Consider the following 19,180-nt stretch of genomic DNA (forward strand, 5'->3'; position numbering starts at 1 on the left):
CTCTCAGTAAAGACTGAGGTGAGAGCCTTTAACAATGGCTTACAGTTCATTCAAAGATGAACAGTTCGCTGTATTAAAGATAATTTTGCAAGCTGTAAATAAAACCAAACAATCCTCTCTCTGATGACCAGGAAAGACCAGTAAGATGACCAAGCATGTGGATTAGAGCCAGTCAGACTGTGGGCCAAGTCTGGGCTCCATATCCCTCCTAGTTGGTTGATAGGCAGAGGCTTTTTTTTTTTTTTTTGCTTTGTTTTAACCTTCTCTGTTCTTCTTTTTTTGTCTGTAATGGTGGTAGAAGAAATGGGATGGAACCTTTTCTGAAGGTTCTTGTAATGATTAAGTAAAATAATGCATGGCTTGGCACGCTGTCAAACACAGTCATGACCATATTAATATTGGCCATCTCTTTTCTGGTAGCTGTTAGGTCAGTTGTCAGACATGTGTGTCCAAAGGCCTGGCTTGAGGATGAGGAAGTCACAGAGCTAGAGTGGAAAAACTCCCTGCAGTCATAGTCTAAGGTATCTGTGGATGAGTGAGCCTCCTCTCCAAGGCTCACCCAGGCATCCTTCCTTGAATTCCTAACAGGAAAGGCATCGGTAGAGATGATCAATTATAGATGCTGAGCATCCCTGCAAGTTTTCACTACTCAGGCCAAGGATGCAAGTCTGAGTATTCTTCACTCAGGCATTTCTCAGGGTGATGTTTGCAGCATGCAGCCTTGAGGAATGAGGTAATGTCTCCCTCTGGACAAAGTAAAGGCTTGCTACAACTCACTAGAAAAGCACTGGTCTCCTCAGCTGTAACATAAAACCATTTCATATGCAGCATCTACCTGGCTCCCAGAACTACCCTGTGTGACTCGAGCATGATGCGGGCATGGGGCTCATCTGCTTACTGTGCTATGAATGGCAGAGTCTTATGTCTCTGCACAAGGAATGCCATGTCTCCTATCAGCATCTGTGACACAGTAACAGGATGACTTATTTTGTCAAAAGCAAGGTACAATTATAGACTCCAACAGGGGACTTTGGGAACCTTCTAGTTGATAGGTACGACTATGGGAATTTGCCATTTAAAATGTTTTTATTTCAAACTATATATGACTGTCAAATACACTAAGAGTGAAGTAAGGGATAGAATATTAAAATCTGTCAGAATGCCTGCCCTTTTCCCAAAAGCCTACTTTGTCATCTATACATCCTGGATGGAGCTCCTAAGTGCAGATAGTCAGGGAGTTGGGCCAGGAGACCTGCCAGTTCCATCCTGTAGGGTGCTGCTGGCTTTGGGGACAGGTAGGGGTAGACTGTGTCGCTGCAGAAAACATAGCTGGCTTGCCCTCTCCAGCCCCTGTAAGGAAGGGCTGATGCTGAGAGGCTTGAATTTCAAGTCACTAATTTCAACGTTATTAAAGAATAGCTGAACTTGGGGACTTTAAAGTACACATATCAAGAGTCTTCAATTTCTACTTTATTAAACATTTGGTATGTGTGTCCTTTGCTATTGGCCCTCTCAAATCCTTGGGGGATGGTTGAAAGATAAAAACAAGCAAGGAAACAAATGTCAGAAAGGCAAAAATCCCACATTCAGATCCACCAAGGGAGACGCTGGCAAAGTTCAAAGGAGATTTTAAAAAAAGCAACAACAAAGATTTTCCCAACACAAAATCGATGTGCTCTCTGGAAGCTGTGTGTAAACAAAAGCTCTATAAAACTCCTACTGAAATGCTCTGTGGGTTGGTTTTGTCACCAACATCTTGAGAAGCATATGGGCCATCTGTAAGAAGGCTAAATTTCAAAGTTAAGTAGATTCATATTCTTTAATGTCATCTTTTTCCTTTGTTTTTCTTTTTTCAAAAAGGAAAGGGATAAAAAGAAAAAACAGATCTTGGTAGGAAGAAAGCCGGTGGAGGCAACAGTGTAGGAAGGGAGGGCCACCTTCACAGCGGGAACCACTGGGTGATACCTCTGCAGGTCTTACAGCCGGAAGACCACAGGGAATGCATACAATGTTTGGCTTCAAAAGGAAGTTCATATGGAAGTCTGAGGGAAGACAGCATCATTTGTATTCTCTGATTATCTTTATTGTACATCATGGAGAGAGTTTGGCCAAATTCAAAGCTCACCCCAGCTTGCATTATTCAGGACTCGACCCCAAATAAGAGGAAGTCAACTTGCTGGCATAGGCAAAGGGAGATGCATTACTGTGTATAACTGAACTGGCTAAAGGATGGGAGAGCACCTGGGCCTGGGAAAGTGGGAACCAAGGGCCAGAACACAGCCTGGATGTTATTTGTCTTTCCTCTCTGCATCTCGTTGCTGCTCTCTCTCAGGCACTAAAGCGGAGCGTCTTCTCCAGCAAGACACCAAGCTGGTCCCAGCTCTTCTATCAGACAAGAACTATAATTTGGTTCAAGCTGAAAAACTGTGTGTGGAGGAGATGAAAAATTTCAGGGAAGGACTTTGTGCTAGAATGGTCCAGCATAGACACTGGCATCCTCTGCAGTAAGGAGGGGAAGGATAAAGGAAGTTAGTCTCACTGTCAGCACAGACAGGAGGCAAGGTATATAAGGAGATGGCTGTTTCTGGTCTACCCATGTAGATAGTCTTGTAGCCCAAAAACGAGCCCCTCAGAGGCCCCCAACTTGGTGTCTAAAAATGGGGCAAGACATGTTTTTTAAAAAGCAGTGCTGATTTATTTTATCCTGGGCCCAGTGACACAGTGCAGTTGGAGTTTGCAAAAGCTGTGTGTCTTCCTCAAAACTTTCCAGACTTTTTGTAGAAAGCACGATTTACAAAGTAGGGGGTTATGGATGTGGATCAGGAAATGAGAAAAATCCTTGATCTTCTAATAAATGAGGCAGACCTTTGTTTCCCTTTGCAGAGGACAGAGAAGTCTTGCAGGAATTAACACTCCTTTGTCAACTTATTTTAGCACTCAATTTTAGATAACATCTGTAGTTTGCAGAGGGCAGCAATGGTTAACATATATCAATTAGGTCAGATTCCCAGGAATTTACAATTATTTGCGGAGGGGAGCATTGATTAACATATCAATTAGGTCACCCAGAAAAAGGGAGCATACAGAACAGTATGGCGGCATTACAGGTACTTTGGTCATATAACTTAGGCATAACACAAACATAACAAAGCTCTTTTTGCTAGTGTACAGCAGACAGGGCCCTGGTGGAAGGGGACTCCAGGAGATGGAATAATGACTATGCCTGCAGGGTAAACCAAAGAGCAGGAACATCCAAGATTCTAGGGGTCATAGCTCCACATTCATGTTCCTGAAAATATTTACAGCATCTTTTATGAAACGTGAAAAGTCCTAGGACTTGACCTAAGGCCTTGAAGTCACCCCTTCACTCTGGCCAGAAGCCTGATTTCTTGGGGTTACTTACCTGCTGGTCCTAAAAGCCTCTCCATGTAGCTGTAGGACCATATCTTACCAGATATATGGTGACAGAAAACTGTGTGACTGTGTGACAGAAAACTGAACAGAGACCCATTGGGTTAAAAAAAGAGTTGGCCTGTTCTAAAGTCTGCAAATTCCTCCTGTTGTGCTTCCCTGTGCTTTGCCTCAAAGCAAACAGATTTGGATAACAAAAAACGTAGGTAGTGAGTGGGAAAATGCTGAGAAGTACGGGTGACTTGCACTTCTCGTTCATAGCTCCTTCGCTAACACAAAGCACCCGAGCCTAAATCCAGGGCCTCCTGCGCTCTCTGGGGCACAGGGCTATGGGCCCTGACTCTGTGCACAGGTTGCACCCTTGGTTACCGGCCAGCTCTTGGCACTGTGTCTTCCATGATATTGCACTCTGCCTGCAAATTCCTCTCTGCACCCTGACCACATTCCCCACCTCACTGACTGGTTTATCCCTGATTGTGATAGGCAGGTTCAGCCCCACCTGTACCCCTAGGCAAGTATAAATAACTTCGCTTCCTAAACTTCCTCACAAAGTACAGGTCCTTGAACCTTGAGAACTCAAGGTGTCAGGGTCAATGCTAAGGATCCATGGTCACCAGCCACATACCAATCACAATAGCTACACAAACTAGGCACTTTCTCCCAGCCACTGTCTGCACTGAGAACTGCCCAGGGTTGTTGCATACACTGAAGGGGATTTCTGACATAAGGGCTGTGGTCTCCAGTTTATAGATTAGGTCACTATAAGTGGCTGGCTCAAGGTCTCATAGCTGGTAAATCCAAGAGCCAGTTTCCAACTCCACCAATCTGACTTCAGAGAGGAACTTCTTAACTACTCCGTGGCTGGTGGGCAAATGAGAAGGGAGGCCATAGTTCATCAAGTCATGTTATCAAATTGAGGGGTGAAGAAAGATAGCATGAGTGAGGGTGAGTCCCTTGGGGTGATGCCTCTTATTCAACGTTAGTTTCTTTAAACATAAATATAATAATAATAATAATACTTCAAGGAGGCAGTCGTGAGTTCGATCCCTGGTACCGATAAAAACGAAAAAGACAATAATAATAATAATAATAATACTTACAGGGTTACTATGAATATTTAATTAGGCGATGCCTGTAAGTGCTTGGGACTTGGTAAATGATCAATAACCACTGCCTCAGACTACTTGGAGTAACTACAGGAAGTGGCTTTGTTTTGCTACACAGAAAATGTCTTATTATCTAGTGTGTGCCATACAGATGCAGTACGGTTTCAGTTAGTCAGTGAGATTTGTTGATTCAGCCTCTCAGACAGCTCCAAAATGGCCCTCCCTTTCATGTACCAGCATTCCAGGGCCTTCTTTCTCTGTGCTTTCTTCCTAAGGCTAAACAACAGTTGCCAAAGGAGCTTCAAACCCACTGGCTTGCACACAGAATCAGTCACTTCCTGGCTGATGTCTTTGAGCTGACCACTTAACATCTGCAAGCCTCACTTTCTTGATATATAAGGTAGGAGGATAAAGCTTACTCACAGGCAAAAGAGAGAATACGAAAGTGTACGTAAAGCTAATGATGGAAGTAGCTGGCTCTTCAGACACAAGAAGAACATGCAGCTACTCTTAAGTGACTTCCTGGCTAAATCAGACCAAGCTCACCACTGTTCCATTTACTGATCCCCAGGCATGGTAGGGCGCAGAGCTACAAAAGTACTCATCACTCCCACACCATCAGAATAAATGGCTCTCCCTGCCCAAGCAGCACCAAGCAGCCTCCAGGAGGGCTTGGCTATAATCTGGCTCTGCTGACATTTCACCCTGTTTTCCATTTTCCCAGCTGTATTAAAAGGCATCATGAAACCCATTCTAGCTGTTTCTGCAAAGTGTTAATAGCATGAAAGATACACTTCAGCTATTTGAGAGAAATGCATTTTGCACAAGCTGGGGAAGTTTGTGTGCCCAGTATTTCCCCACTGAGGACAGATGTGGGTGGTTCATCTTCTACTCTATCGGTACACTGAGAGGCACACCAGACTAGAACAGCGGCTCACTTTGCACTTGGTGCTTATTACTTCTGTTTGCTATTGATGTACCATAATTACACACACCTCGCAAGCTGTACCAGGTACCCAAGCCTGAATCTGTGAATCCAAGAGATGAGAAACAGTGACATGACAGAGGGAAGAGAACAAACGGAAAGGGTTTGTTTGTTTGTCAATGTATAAAGTATTGACACCTAAATGTATTAAAAGTAAAGGCACTTGATATGCTTAGTTCCTCCACCCACCCTGCTTTCAGGTAAAACCAGATGGCGATAGAAAGTAGAATGAAGAAGAGGAGAGGGGACAACTGGTTCCTCTCAGAGGCCTCTGGGGCTATTTCAGGAAGGTGGGAGCAGGACAGGAGGTGGGCTGTGCTGTGGCCCTGAAGCTCTCAGTGATGGAAGGAATGAGGACAAGATTCAGGCTAAGCTGCAGAGCTGTGGCCCAGGCATGAGGCCGCCACACTCGAGGTTTGCTGGTTTCCATCTCACCCAGGCAGGAGGTAAACCTGCTGCCTCAGAGCTGGGACTGCAGCGCAGGGCTCGGGCCAGGCACCAGCAGCCAAACTCCTTCCTGCTAGCTAGGATTATTTCCAAAAGACGAAAAATATTTCCAAAAGATGAGAAATATAAAATAAAAAGCGGCCTTTATTCTGAGAACACGGAGAGAGATGACCAGCACCCCCACCGCTGGCCTCCGGTGATCTCTCCGGAGGACACGTGGCGTGGGGCATGTAAATAGCCTCGGTTTGGGGTGGAACCTGAGGCGGGCATTAGGGATGTACAGGTAGCACATTGGTCCTAGGTTTGGCGCCATATGTAAATTTCCAGGGGCAGGAAGATGGCCTCACAGGTAACTTCCTAGGGGCAGGGGAGATTGGGGCTTCCTGCTTCTGGTTGAGGCTTTCCTGGCTACAGTGTCCTATCTGGGCCAAAACCCTTTCACTTCCATGCTGCGAGTGTGGCAGGGACTTACAAGGTGTATCCAGAGCCCCTGGAGTACACTCTTCAACAAGGATAAATAAGCAGCAATTTTTGTTCCTGGAGCTGTGACCGACATTATGCTTGAACATGGAGTCTGCATGACACAATGGAAAAGTCTTAATTTTTAGAGTCACCCAACCTAGACTCAAATGCCACTGTTTCATTTTCTTGGGTGTGGACGTTAGTAAAGCTGAATCTCTCTGAGTCTTGGTCCTTGCTATTGTGAAGATTAATGTAAAACCCTTGACATATAATGGATGCTCAGTTCATTCAGTGTCCATCCACTTTCTTCAGGGCAGGGTCCAAGACACACTGGCACATAATTCATCAGAGGAGTGAGTAATGAACTGGGCTTCTTTTTGCAAGTGATTCCCAAAGCTAATCTGATAGATAAGATCCAAAGTGAAGCTACAGTCAGTCAAGCGTAGCGTGGGACTGAGTTGAATGAAGCCAGGGAAACACGTTCTTCCCTAGGCTATAGGATAAGATATTGGATGAAAAATGAGCTCCTCAGTTACTGAACTGATGGAAACAGAACAGGGCATCCTAGACCGGGCTGAGCAATCAGGACCACGGGTCTGGTTCATGGGACCCCAGGGTCATCATGACAATCGCCCATCAGTGCTTGGACAGGGAAACCTTGCAAAGCACTGCAGGAGCACAGGGGACAGCACCTGTCTAGGTGGACTTATTCCTGCAGCTTTTGACTTTATACTGAAGGGAAAACCAAAACATCTGCCCAGCTTCCCTGCATTCTTTGTTCTTCCTTCACTGCTGGGGAAATGCTACGGAGAGGGACCTCCCTTTCTGTAGAGAGAGGGACACTATCCTGCCACAAATGACTATATTTTCCCCAAGGAAATCTGACTAAGACCTAGTATTAAATGGAAAATGAAGCACACTGTTTTACTACAGCCTTATTTTTAAATTAATATTCATTCATGTATATCTCCTGATCTACTTGGTTGTACAAATCTGTAAAAAAAGTTTAGAAGGAAATTTTCAAGCTGTTGACAATGGGTGCTTACAAGGATGTAGAGGGAATGGTTTGTTACACACACTTCTGTATATTTGATTGTTTAATAACAAATGTGCATTATTTGCATAATTTTTAAGTAGCATTTTATGTTAGGATTTCCTCTTTCAGTTTCTTTGGCAACAGTTACTGAACAGATGCAGGAGGGAGCTTGGCGTAGTTCACAGGCAGCTCAGCTTTTAATGAGCATGTCCTCCGGCTTCAAGTCAGAGTTCCTTAACACCAGTGGATGAGCTGATAAATGCTTGCACTGTAGTTCATGTAATAGGAGGCAAACTGAGACCAGGAATTGACTAGCTGCTATGCTGCACAGAGCTCACCTTTGTAAAGGGCCTCTTATGAGCTGTGCATATTACAGCTTGACAGGATTTTGCCCTAGATAGGATATTAGGGCAGTGGGAGGTGGGACCAGGGGATGTTTACCTTGAGGTCACTTTCCCCTCCCCTATGCAACTTACCTGTAACACAAAAAGACTCCCTATCAGCTACTTGCATATCAGCAATGCCACCTTTAAGCACCACCCCAGTCGAAAACTGTATGTATGCCCTCCCACCCCACATTTCCAGCAGAAAAATCCAGGCCTTGGTGGTCATGGAGCTTCTCTCCATGTCTTAGAATAAAGGCCATTTTTACTTTTTATTCTCTCTCTTACTGTGCCAAAAATCCTATCACAACTCTTCTCTCATTCAATTTTTAGGGTTGACTCAGTCAGCAAACACTTGCAAAGCTATGGTGTGTCAGGTGCTGGACTCACATAAGTGAATATAGATGGTACCTAGTTCCGTCATCTTACAGATGAGCAATTTCAACTTCTCAAGGTGACTCAGCTGATAGTGAAAGAGGAGTGATTAACATTGATGGGGGTCACTTGAAACGCTTCTGAGGAGAGTGACATTAGAGTCTCACCTGTAAGGTTGGATTAGATTTGGGCAGACGACAAGAGGATGTTCCAGACCAGAGGACCCCGTTGCCAGGGGCGGAAATGGAAATGCACAGAGCAGATTCTGGACTCAGACGTGATTTCAGAGTGATTTGTGGTGCAGTTTTGAGAGCCAGGGAGTAATCAGCCAGGGTCAACTGTGCTGGGCATGAACAACATAGCTTTATCCTGAAGGTCACGTGGGTGAATGATTTTGTTGTTGTGTTCCTGGAGGCAGTGGTATGATCAGACTTGTTTTCAGAAATTCAAAGGAAGATCACTGTGGTCTAGAGCAGTCTCTAACTTTTATGCTGGTTTTGTGGAAGGTAAGTTTTCCAAGAGGGGCCAGGGGATGGGGATGGGTTGGCTTCAAGATAATTCAAAGGAGTACGTAACCCAAATGCCCAGTAGGTGCAGTTCACAGTAGGGTCTGAGCTTCTGAGAATCTAATGCCATTGCTGATCTGACAGGAGGCGACAGTGATGATGTAAGCGAAGGCCAGCTGCTGTAAATACAGATGACAGCCACACTGCTTGCCTGCCGCTCACCTCCTACTGCGCTTCCCAGTCCCAACACAATGCCAATCAGTACTAGTCCAAAGTATAATCCGTGGAGCGGGTATATCTGGATTGGAGCCCAGTCCTGCCACTCACAAGCTGTAGAACTTTGGGCAAGCGGCTTAACTTCTCTACCTCTTGGGTTCATTCTCAGTAAAACAGGGCTGCACTGATAGGCTGATAGAGTGGTTTTAAGAATTTCCTGTCCAGGGGCTGGGGATTTAGTTCAGCGGCATAAGCGCCTGCCTTGTAAGCGGGCAGTCGTGAGTTCAATCCCTGGTACCGACAAAAAAAAAAAGGAAAAAGACAAAAAAAAAAAAAAAAATTTGCTGTCCTAATAAAGGAGAGGTTCATGGGGGTGTTAGATGCACATTAACAGTAATTACTATGTCAGTCGTAGCTCATTTCTGTGGTATCCATGTCAAGTGAAGGGTGGGATGAGATGGTAGGTTGGAGGCTATTGCAACTGCAGGGCCAACTGCAGGGGTAAGAGATGAGTGCTTGAATTAAGTGTGAGGATGGGGAGACGAAAGTATAGATGCAACATGGGAAGGTGGAATGGACAGGAACAAGGAACTGACTAGCCTAGGAGAAAGGGAGAGAGATGAAGATGGCGGATGAGGCAACTGAGTGACTGGAACAGCATGCAGAGCTGTGACTGGGAAGGGAGGTCTGGCACCAGGCTTCAGGAGGCTGGGAAACTTACATATGGATGCCCATTAGGTACACTCTTGTATTTCAGCTGACTGAAAAACAAACTCTTCATTTTACCCGGAGCATCTATGAACCCCTGGAGTTCTGTGATCTCACAACATGCCTGAGGCAAGAGCAGGCCTGGAGAGATAGCTTTTGAAACATAAGCATGTGGGTCCTTTACCCCAACCCTGGAAAGCATAAATTAAATTTATGGGCCACAAATAGACCAGAGCCATTGATCCAACCTGTCTGTTCAGTATATGCTTCTGTTAGAAATATACTTTCAAAGAGAACCTCAGTAATGATTTTTCACTTAGCTATTTATCAATTCTTTTTAGAGCTGTTAAGAACAAACAGCAAATAAAATGCATTAAAAAATATAGTTAAAGGCACAAGTCAGTAGGCAGGACTTCAGGAGTAAATAGGCCTAGTTTGTACTACAGAAGCTTGTTTCCTCATGTAAAATGTACGTGTGAACATGTATTACAGAACCTGTTTTCTGGGTTCTTAACATGAAATCATATTCTGAAGCCAATTCAGTACATGCCTTCCTCAGACATTCAGAAGGCAAAAACAAGCAGGGCACAAAGTTATACACTGTTAAGTTAGCTTCTTTCTTTCCTTTTTTTGGTACCAGGAATTGAACTCAGGACTCTGCCCTTGCCAGGTAGTCGCTGTGCCACTGAGCCGTATCTCTGGCCCATCCATTGTTAGTTTCTACTATTTTATGATTATGCTGCAAATTATTCAGCTATGTAGTTTGTGAGTCCCGTGTTCTCTGCACACACACGTGGAGACCCAAGGTCTCCAAGCCTCACCGATAGACGTCCATCTCAGATGGGGAGAGTATTCGAGGCTCCTGATTCACTTTTAAACCAATACATGTACATATATCTCCCAGTATTCCTGAAAGAGTCCAGAGCGGGAGTCCTGTCAGGGGAGGAAGAAACTGTAGCTCTTCTGGATACAGAAGTGAACACCGGCCTGCTGGGAACAGAGACAGATACAGGGAACACACCACACACACACTGTCATGGTTGATAAAAGAGGCACAGAAACAAAAAGTAACAGAAGTCTTCAGTGGCAGAAAGCTCTTTTTTATTTGGGAACACAAATCTTTTTTTAGCAAATGAATTTTGTCATTTGCTACCGAACTCTCCATTAAGATGGGCCAATTTAAAGGACACTGCAATCCCCTGTAGTTCTCTGAGCCATCCCCAACCCCCAGAATCTTAGCATAGGGATCCACGTTACTTCAAATAACAAAAGACTTGGGATGGCCACACAGGGCTGCTGCGACTAAGCTATTCTCTCCTATGGAGTGCAAGGGGCCAAGACAAAGGCCAGAGTTGGGCTGAGGGCTGTCACCCAGCTGCCAGCTCTGGGTCTGGGCAGGGAGGTGAATGGAGGTGGGGGTGGGGCGCAGGGCAATCCAAGCCCTGCACACAAATGTGGTCCTCCAGCTGCCTTCCCAGAACGTCCTGAGAGAGAGGCCTGGAGAGTGGCAAAGGTCCATCCTTCACCATGAAGGAGGCACAGCCTCATGCAAGCAGAGATTTAGTTTCCCATTAAGGAATCCTTTGGATAGAAAGCAGGACAGACAAGAAGAAGGGAGCAGAAGGGAGGCGAAGCCCTTCTTCAGCCCAGGGTCCATCCACCTTGCACCTGCCGCGTGCAGGCTGAGCCAGCTACAGCTGGGTTCAGATCCCACTCTACCACTTTCTGCAGGTGTCTGAGCCTAAGTTTCCCGGTCTGTAAAGTGGGATAACGATGAGATGGTTGTGTGGATTCAAGGAGACAGGTTTCTAATCATACTTGTGTTTATTGGGGGCCTCACACTCTTCTGCAGCTCACATTTAGGACTTCCTCTGCAAGGACCAGGAAAAACTGAGGAGAGAGGTTTTGCTGAAAAAGGCACAGCCAGAGAATGAACAGAGGCCCCTGCACCTGCTCAACACTGTTCACGCTGCCCAAAGGGAGGGTTCTCGCTTAGAGACCCTCATGCAGTTTACCTTGTGCTGCATTAGTCTCTCAAGATTCTGGCCTGGGTCCCACCAACTTATCCTCTCACCTTTCTGAGCCACCTTTTCTTTCCATGACCTCAAGATAGTAACAAAGCACGCTTGTAGTAGGGTGCAGAGGCACATCTAACTCCAGTCTAGTTCCTGACGCCCAGGTAAATTCTTTGAGGCAGAGTTCAGTTTCCAGCAGTCATGGAAGGTTCTGAATCTTAGAATCCACCGAGGACACTCACATATGAACAAAGTGGATGTTGCTTTCACCCCGACTTTCCTTCTCATTTTTCTGGAGGAGCAGGGAGTGTGAGCTACCAGCTCCAGGGAATGCGTGACTCATTTCCTCCTCAGAGCAAGAGCTCAGGGTCTATGTGAGCAGAGGCCCAGAGCGGGGCCCCAAAACCTCTGAAGCACAATAATGAACGGGAGCTGCCTCCATCCATACAATGAAATGAACATTTGGAGAAAAACAGCAAATGAGAGGACCAAGGAGCCGCTTGGCCATTTTATCCATTTATTATATACAATAGTAAGGCACAAGTTTAAGCAGCAAAGAATAGGAAAATCTTTGGCCGACCAACAGAATCTGTATTTGCTGTGGGGGACACGCCATGTGCTTGGACTTCCCCACTCTGTACACAGACCCATCTGGCTGTACAACTCTGTACACAATTCAGTACAGACCAGCAATCCAAAGACGCCAAAGGTTACACCCAGTTACCAGAATTCACAGCACATGGCTAGCACATACAGTGACACACACGCACACACACAGCAGGCAGAAAGGGCAATGGCTTGAGGGCTGTCAGAGTTTTGGCCGGGTGCCTGCACTCACCCTTGTCTTACAGAACTGTACACAGACTCTGTAAGTGCCTTGAGGAAGAGGAGGAGGAAAGAGTAGGAGGCTTTGCTGTCCCTCCTCAAAAGGGAAAAACATCTTGAGTCAGATAAAACCACTGCAGATAAATCTGCTTACAATTTGCTTTGTAATAAATACAGGCATCTGAGAAGAGAATCCTAGGTAAAATCACATGTAAACACAACACTGGGCATCAAAACTTTGGAAGCTGATACAAGAAATGCTGTAGATGTCCTGCATTATATTAAGGACCGTATTTTCATTCTGTGAAGAAGTAAGGTTTCACGACAAATAAACACCTTGGTCACAGGATACATGACAACAACGTGCACTGAAGTACAAGCTGGTTTTACAGAGCCTCTACCAGATGTTCATACACATGAATACCCTGCTATGTCTGCAGTGTATGCAGAGATGGGAACACACACGGGGCACGCAAAAGAACACATTTTTAAAAGTGAAACTTCTAGAAGTTGTGAATACAAGTGAGTACTGTCGTCCCTTTAACTGTCACTTTGCAAGGCTGAGTCCAAGCTCATTTAAAAGAATTTCTTAGGAATTTTACTTAAAGGGGAAAAAAAAGATGTGAATTACCTTAATTACCATGTTTACTCTTTCCCTTGTGCTATGAACAATTTGGGATTACTTCCAAAATTTAAATCATTTTTATTTTTTATTGTTTTGGTTTTTTGAGACAGGGTCTCACTATGTAATTCAGGCTGGCCTTGAACTCACTATGTAGCCCAGGTTGGCCTTGGACTTATGGTGATTCTCTTTGCCTCTGGCTCCTGAGTGCTGGGAATACAGGTATGTGCCACCACACCTGGCTATAAGACTATCTTTGAAAGATAAAGATTTCTTACCTTTCAGGGGAAATCAAAGGAATATGCCAGGCCCTGAAGGCCACTCTAATAAAGAAGTTTCCAAAATTTTCTTAATTTTACTCACAGTCCTTAGTTATACCTTATATGTATGCATTCACCATACATCTCAAAATATCAGTAAATTACTAAATGAGAAGGTTTACTATTTAAAGGGAGAGAAAAACACGCTTATTTGTTCAAGAAGAAAGTCATTTACTGAAATGCTGATCTTTGCATCCTCCCAGCTGACCAACCAGGTTCTGCTATCTTCTGAACTCCTCTGCCCATCTCCCATGGAGCTGCACATCAGAAACAACACAATGAATAATCATCACATCAAATGGAGATATTTTAAACACACTAATTAGCAAGCAAAAGAAAAAAAGAATTAAAAAAAAAGTACACATATGTACAGCCTATACCATAACCAGGTTTCAGTGATGTGGAGAAACAACTGCTGGGCTGGATATTCTTTGGCTTCTTAAAGCCCTTGCCTCTTAAGGACATTTGTGAAGTCCCTTGCTTTAGGAGTGTGCACGACCATTCATGGAGCATACAATGGGTGGAACATGCTTGCTCCACAGCAGACCATGGAGCAAAACTTTGTTTTGGACAACATGTCTCTCCTCGGGATAGCTCTCTCCAGTCTACATGTGAGTGCCTACCTCAAGATCTTTCAAACCGCCTGTCTTCTTTACTGTCTCCTTGGACCCTGGCATCGCTCGGCCACAGGGACTGAGCAGGTTGCTGGGGAGAATTCCTTGATCTACCTGTGCTTGGCGTGAAGGTGCTTCAGCCACAGCATCACCAGAGTGCACGAGACTTAGGGCAACTCAGGCAGCAGCAAATGGGATGTAACTTGCCTCTTGACAGGGCATACTCGGAGAGCTTCTTCCCTGACCAGCAGACCCACTGAATTCTCTATCCCACCTTCAGAATTTATTTGTAGCAATTATTTTGGTATCTACTTCAGCTCTGTAGTCAAAATCATACGTTGCAAAGGGCAACCCTCACACGACCAAAATGAGAAAGGCTGTGCTGTTCTTTGCCCTCCCAACCCCGCTAGGGAAAGAATGAGTAGCCCTGTCTTACAGGCACAGTGAGAGCACGGTGAACTCCCCACTGTCCAGGGCCACCAGCTGCTGCAAAGCAGACAGAACACTTCAAAGAATGCTAAGAAAAGTGTTCTGTACATATAGATATTTTTGGAAAATAATATACATTTCCTGGCAGCTTTAGCTATATGGACCTATAGATGGTAAGAATTCTTACACACAAACCCATCTATTTAGTGAAACTCTAGGGTTATGGGCCTGACATCAACTACATCTTATAGCCCAGGTAAAACCCTGGCAGCATGATGGTATTATCAGTCTACTCATGGATGAAGCTGACATACTCTGGCACCCTTTACCCAAAGACAAAGCACTCACCCTTTACCCAAGGCAGTCAAGGTCTATGGTCAGAGGGCCCTGAGAAGTTCTAAAGAAGACCAGGTCTTTGGACAATGCAGAAATATTTTTTAAGATGTGTTTTGTAAGTGTAATATAATAGAACAAAAAGCTTTCCATATCTGCCTGGTATTGGCGGACAATCTTAGGAGTTCTGGGATTCATCCTATTTCCTAGGTTCTGAGAGGTACGGCTGGTGTGTGTGTGTGTGTGTGTGTACACACAGTCAGAGAGTCCAAATAGTGGAGTAGGTCTTGTTTGAGGCCGTGTATCCTGTAGTGTAGGCTCCTCTCTAAAGCTGTTTTAAATCCTAGGTTCTTGCTGTGAGACTTTGAAAAGGGACTTAACATTCCCAAGCTTGAGTTTCTGATTCCTGCAATTAGAATAATGAACCTGCTCCTGCTCCCCAGGTGCTTTAAAGACTAATCAAAAGGTACACATCACAGTGCCTACACAGTCACTGTACAGTATAGCTAACACTGTTCTTCTCCAGTTCAGTGAGATTAAGACTGTGGGCCGCCCAGAGCTGCATGGGTGTCCAGCACCTGCAGTGAGTACTTCCTGTAGGCAAGCTAGGCTGAGAAACCGTGATGACGAAAGGGTTTGGGGCTCTCGCCTGGCAGGTGAGCTCCTGTAACAGAAGATATCTGAAAGCTACAGACAGAGGAGTCTTACAGATTAGGAGAATACACACCAACAAAAGTGATAGTGTAACTGGAGCCGAAGCCCTGGAGAACGGTCATGTTTCTGTCTGCATTCCAACAATGAAGATGCTTGGTAATCCAGGGGCCTACGACAGACACTGAAGCTCGAGCCTGAGTGTGCAGATGCAGTGTCTGGAGTACACAGACCAAGCCTTGGGACAAACTGGGCTCCGGTGCTCGCTTTCACCTATTGCTAGGGAGACGGCCCAAGTTTGGGGTGGCCCAGGTATGGAAGTGGAGGGGACAGCAGAGATGACTTCATTTCCCGTCTCTCAACAATTTCCTTTCCAATCTATCCACAACATTAATTGGGATTAGAATGTACTTAAGAGAACCACTCTCCTGCCCCATGAAAAGTGACTGGATATGATCCTTCACCTCATCCCCTGTGGGTTCACCAACTCTGACCCACTGATGAGGCTTCTTGTACTCTCTTCCCACACCCTGGAGGATGGCGTGCTACCAGTACGAGGCTCTTGGTGCTGCCTCAGATTCCTGTTCTGTATACATGAAGGTTTAGTGCTCAGTCTGAGACTAGAGGTAACAAGAAGGAAGCACAAAGCTCAGTGCCTACTGAACAGCTGCTGCGCGAGATGGGTCAGTTCCCACTTACTCGTGTCATACCACATGGTGTAGGGCCCTGCTGGCCAAAGCTATTTTTCTCCCTCCCCTCTGCAGTCCACACGTCTTGTCTTCCTTCTTCCTCCTCTATCTGGAGAGACTGTAACTTCACCCAGGACACTGTCCAAAGGCCAGTCCTAAAATAAGCCACCCAAACAAAGTCTCCTGAGTAATTGTCTCCTCAGTATTTCATTTAAGAGTTATTTTAAAGTCTCAGATTTGAGTGGTCACAGTAACCTACAAGTATAATCCCAGCTATTTAGGAGGCTGAGGCAGGAGGATCATATGTGTTTGAGGCCATCCTGGGCAATTTAACAAGACACTGCTTATAAACTGTCATCCATTGTCTAAAAGGTCTTAACCTAACGGAGCAATGGAATGGAAATAGCAAGCTCTTTGCAAGAGAACTGATGTGTGAAAGGAAAAGAATTAGTGCCATGATCTTGATTGTAAGTGTGACAGTGACCCACGGAATCCTCCACCTCATGACAGCTTCCCCAGAGTGCAGTCAGCATGGGAGGAACAACTTCAGCCCAACCAGAAGCCAGCCAGGAAGCCCGCAGGGTGCTCTCCCACTCCCCCTCTTAGACACAGCAGGAAAGAGGACGGTTCAGACACTGCTCTTGTGAGTCCCATACTTAAGGAACTCCGCAATCCCTTATTAAAATGGAAAAAAGGAAGGAGTGACGAAAAAGCAAAATTAAAGAAAGCAAAGCACAGACACTCAGAGAAGCTGGTGAGGATGAGGACCAAGGTCCTAATGCTCTCACCCTGTTCAGAATACTGCCGAATCCAGAGAAGCTAATAAGCCCATAATCTCCTGACAACCCAAGCCGAGCAGATAATTAGGTGAATATTGCCTCTGCAATTTTCCTGTATTCCTGGGGGGTTCTTCTCACTGTGCAACACCCACAGCCACAGGAACCCACAAGGGCATGGTGATGCTGCATTGTGCCAACACAGGCTCTAGAGATGCCCAGGAGATTCTTTTTAAATGAAACATGCTAAGAGGCAAGCAGAACGAGGGTTATTCAAGGAAAATACATGACTAGGTTTATCTGTTTATAACCAAAGAGTGGGAGTACACCAAGGCTCCCCAAGAGATAAACTTCTGTACAATGAAAAACTCCATTTCCTACTTCTTCTTAACTTGTTTCCAAACCTACAAGTATCTTCTTTTCCACTATATGTAAGAAAATCCATAGCATTCTCTTCTCTTCAGTCATGTAGGTTCTCCTATTTTTGCTTTTAACATTTATGAAAAGTATTCTTATTACTCTGAAATCTTTATCAGTTCGCATCATTCCTGGTTTCCCATCTGCAACCTTCTTGATCTTTCTTTTCCCTCTCTACCACTTTCCTGATTTGCAGTGCTGCCATATGAAATTAACAGGGATGACAGCTTTAGATGAGAACTTCCATCATCTCTCCATCAGGGAACTCAGGCTTGTGCAGCAAGCTACTGCCGCGGCCTCTGTGGTCCGCTGCCTTCCCATGGCCGGGGGAGTTCTCTGCAAACAGAAAGGAAACATCAGCAACCCTCTCCTCAAGAGAGATTTTCTGAGTGCTATTATGGGACCATTTCAAAAGCCACTGCTCACCTGGGAGTCTCAATCACCAGTGGCTGTGGGAAGGCCATGTAATTAGCCATAGAGGGAAAAGCTGAACAACTGATTGGATCAGGAGTCAGACAGAAACAACCAGGATGGTGATGGGAGAGGAGGAACTGGGTGCAGATGACACTGGGACTTTGTATGGAGACTCTGGCACCCACTCCTCCGCACAAAACCATCAAATGCTCACTGTGAGCCAGGCACTTTCTACACGTTCTCCACCTTACTTGGAAAAGTGCACCCCAAGAATTACAGCTCAAAAACATGATAACACTGTACTTGCCTATTATAGGAACAAAAATAGAGACCTTGGTGGAGACAGCTTATGTATGTATACCTCAAGGAACTCACTCTTCCTCAAATTCTTAAAAAGGGCTCTGCCCACAACTCTGATTAGTCCAGGGTCAAGTCTTTCTTTCTCCTGGGCACTTCTGGACTCACTGCAGAGCCCACCCTCCCCACACCGTCTGAGGTGTTTTAAACAGCTCCTTATTGCTGGTCGAAGTGCTGTGCTGCAAGCTAACCTACCCTGAAGTAAGCCTACTTCCTTTTCAATCAGGATGTCTTTCTCCAAGGCCTGAATCCTTAGTAAGTCAATGTGCTGAAGCAACGTCTATGAACCTGAGGACCCTGGGGACCTGGTATCTCCCAGGCACAACTCCCAAATGTACCAGAGGACAGTAATTCCCTAACAGTCCTCGGAGAGTCTGTTTTTACCCCTTCTCAAGAAGAACCAGTTATAAAGCACATATTCCCACGGACTCAAACTCCTTGCTCACTTTACATGGTAATACATTAGAAGTGTTATACACATTTTACTGCTGTAGTAACAGAGAGCACACACAACCTCAGGGAGCTGGAATGACCATGATCACTCAGTAGGTGCACCTGCTCCCTCTCCAGCTCAATAAAAACTCCTACCCTTGGGCCACACAGTTCCATGGGGACTTGGAGTGGGGCGGGGGGACCACATACCCAGTTTCTCTGTGGTCCCTTTGGCTGCTGGGTGCTTCAGGACGGGGCTGTTGGAAGGGGTTGTGCTCAGCCTGCTGCGGCTGGGGAGAGAAGCCATACTGGGCCAGAAGAGTTCGGTGCTCTTGTCTGTCTGGGTGCTGCTGTCCTTGCTGCCCGTCTTAGCGTGGGCGCTGTTGGCGGATGTGGTAGAGGCCACAGGGGACAGTGCAGAGGCAGGTGGGGTTGGCAGCAGTGGGGCAGAAGCATGTTCATGGTGATCTTTCCCCAGTAGTAACCCTGGCGGCAGAAGAGTAGCTTTACCAATGAGGTTCTTTTAAAGATCATCTACTTCTGGACTGGGCCTTGCTTCATTCATTCGATTATTTACTCACTAAACACATAGTAAGTACTAATCATATACCCAAAAAAATGCTACACGCTGAAAGAATGAGAGTGTCCCCT

At 45.5% G+C, this 19,180-nt stretch overlaps 1 protein-coding gene across 5 annotated transcripts in view; it reads right to left on the minus strand.

The window, feature by feature from the left end:
* Positions 1-12,150: 12,150 nt before the first annotated feature.
* Positions 12,151-19,180, minus strand: part of Amotl1 (angiomotin like 1) — a 151,654-nt gene continuing 144,624 nt past the window's right edge. For all 5 annotated transcript variants that reach the window (XM_063256213.1, XM_013151134.3, XM_003468556.5 and 2 more), the window contains exons 12-13: positions 18,740-19,015; positions 12,151-17,662 (exon numbers count right to left, since the gene is read on the minus strand). In XM_063256213.1, the coding sequence (XP_063112283.1) occupies positions 17,556-17,662; positions 18,740-19,015 (383 nt within the window). In that variant the 3' untranslated portion in view covers positions 12,151-17,555. The remainder of the gene's footprint in view (positions 17,663-18,739; positions 19,016-19,180) is intronic.

This window comes from Cavia porcellus, unplaced genomic scaffold (genome assembly GCF_034190915.1).
Source record: "Cavia porcellus strain 051 isolate PalLab524CR breed Dunkin Hartley unplaced genomic scaffold, mCavPor4.1 scaffold_9, whole genome shotgun sequence".
In the NCBI taxonomy this organism is placed as follows: Eukaryota; Metazoa; Chordata; class Mammalia; order Rodentia; family Caviidae; genus Cavia; species Cavia porcellus.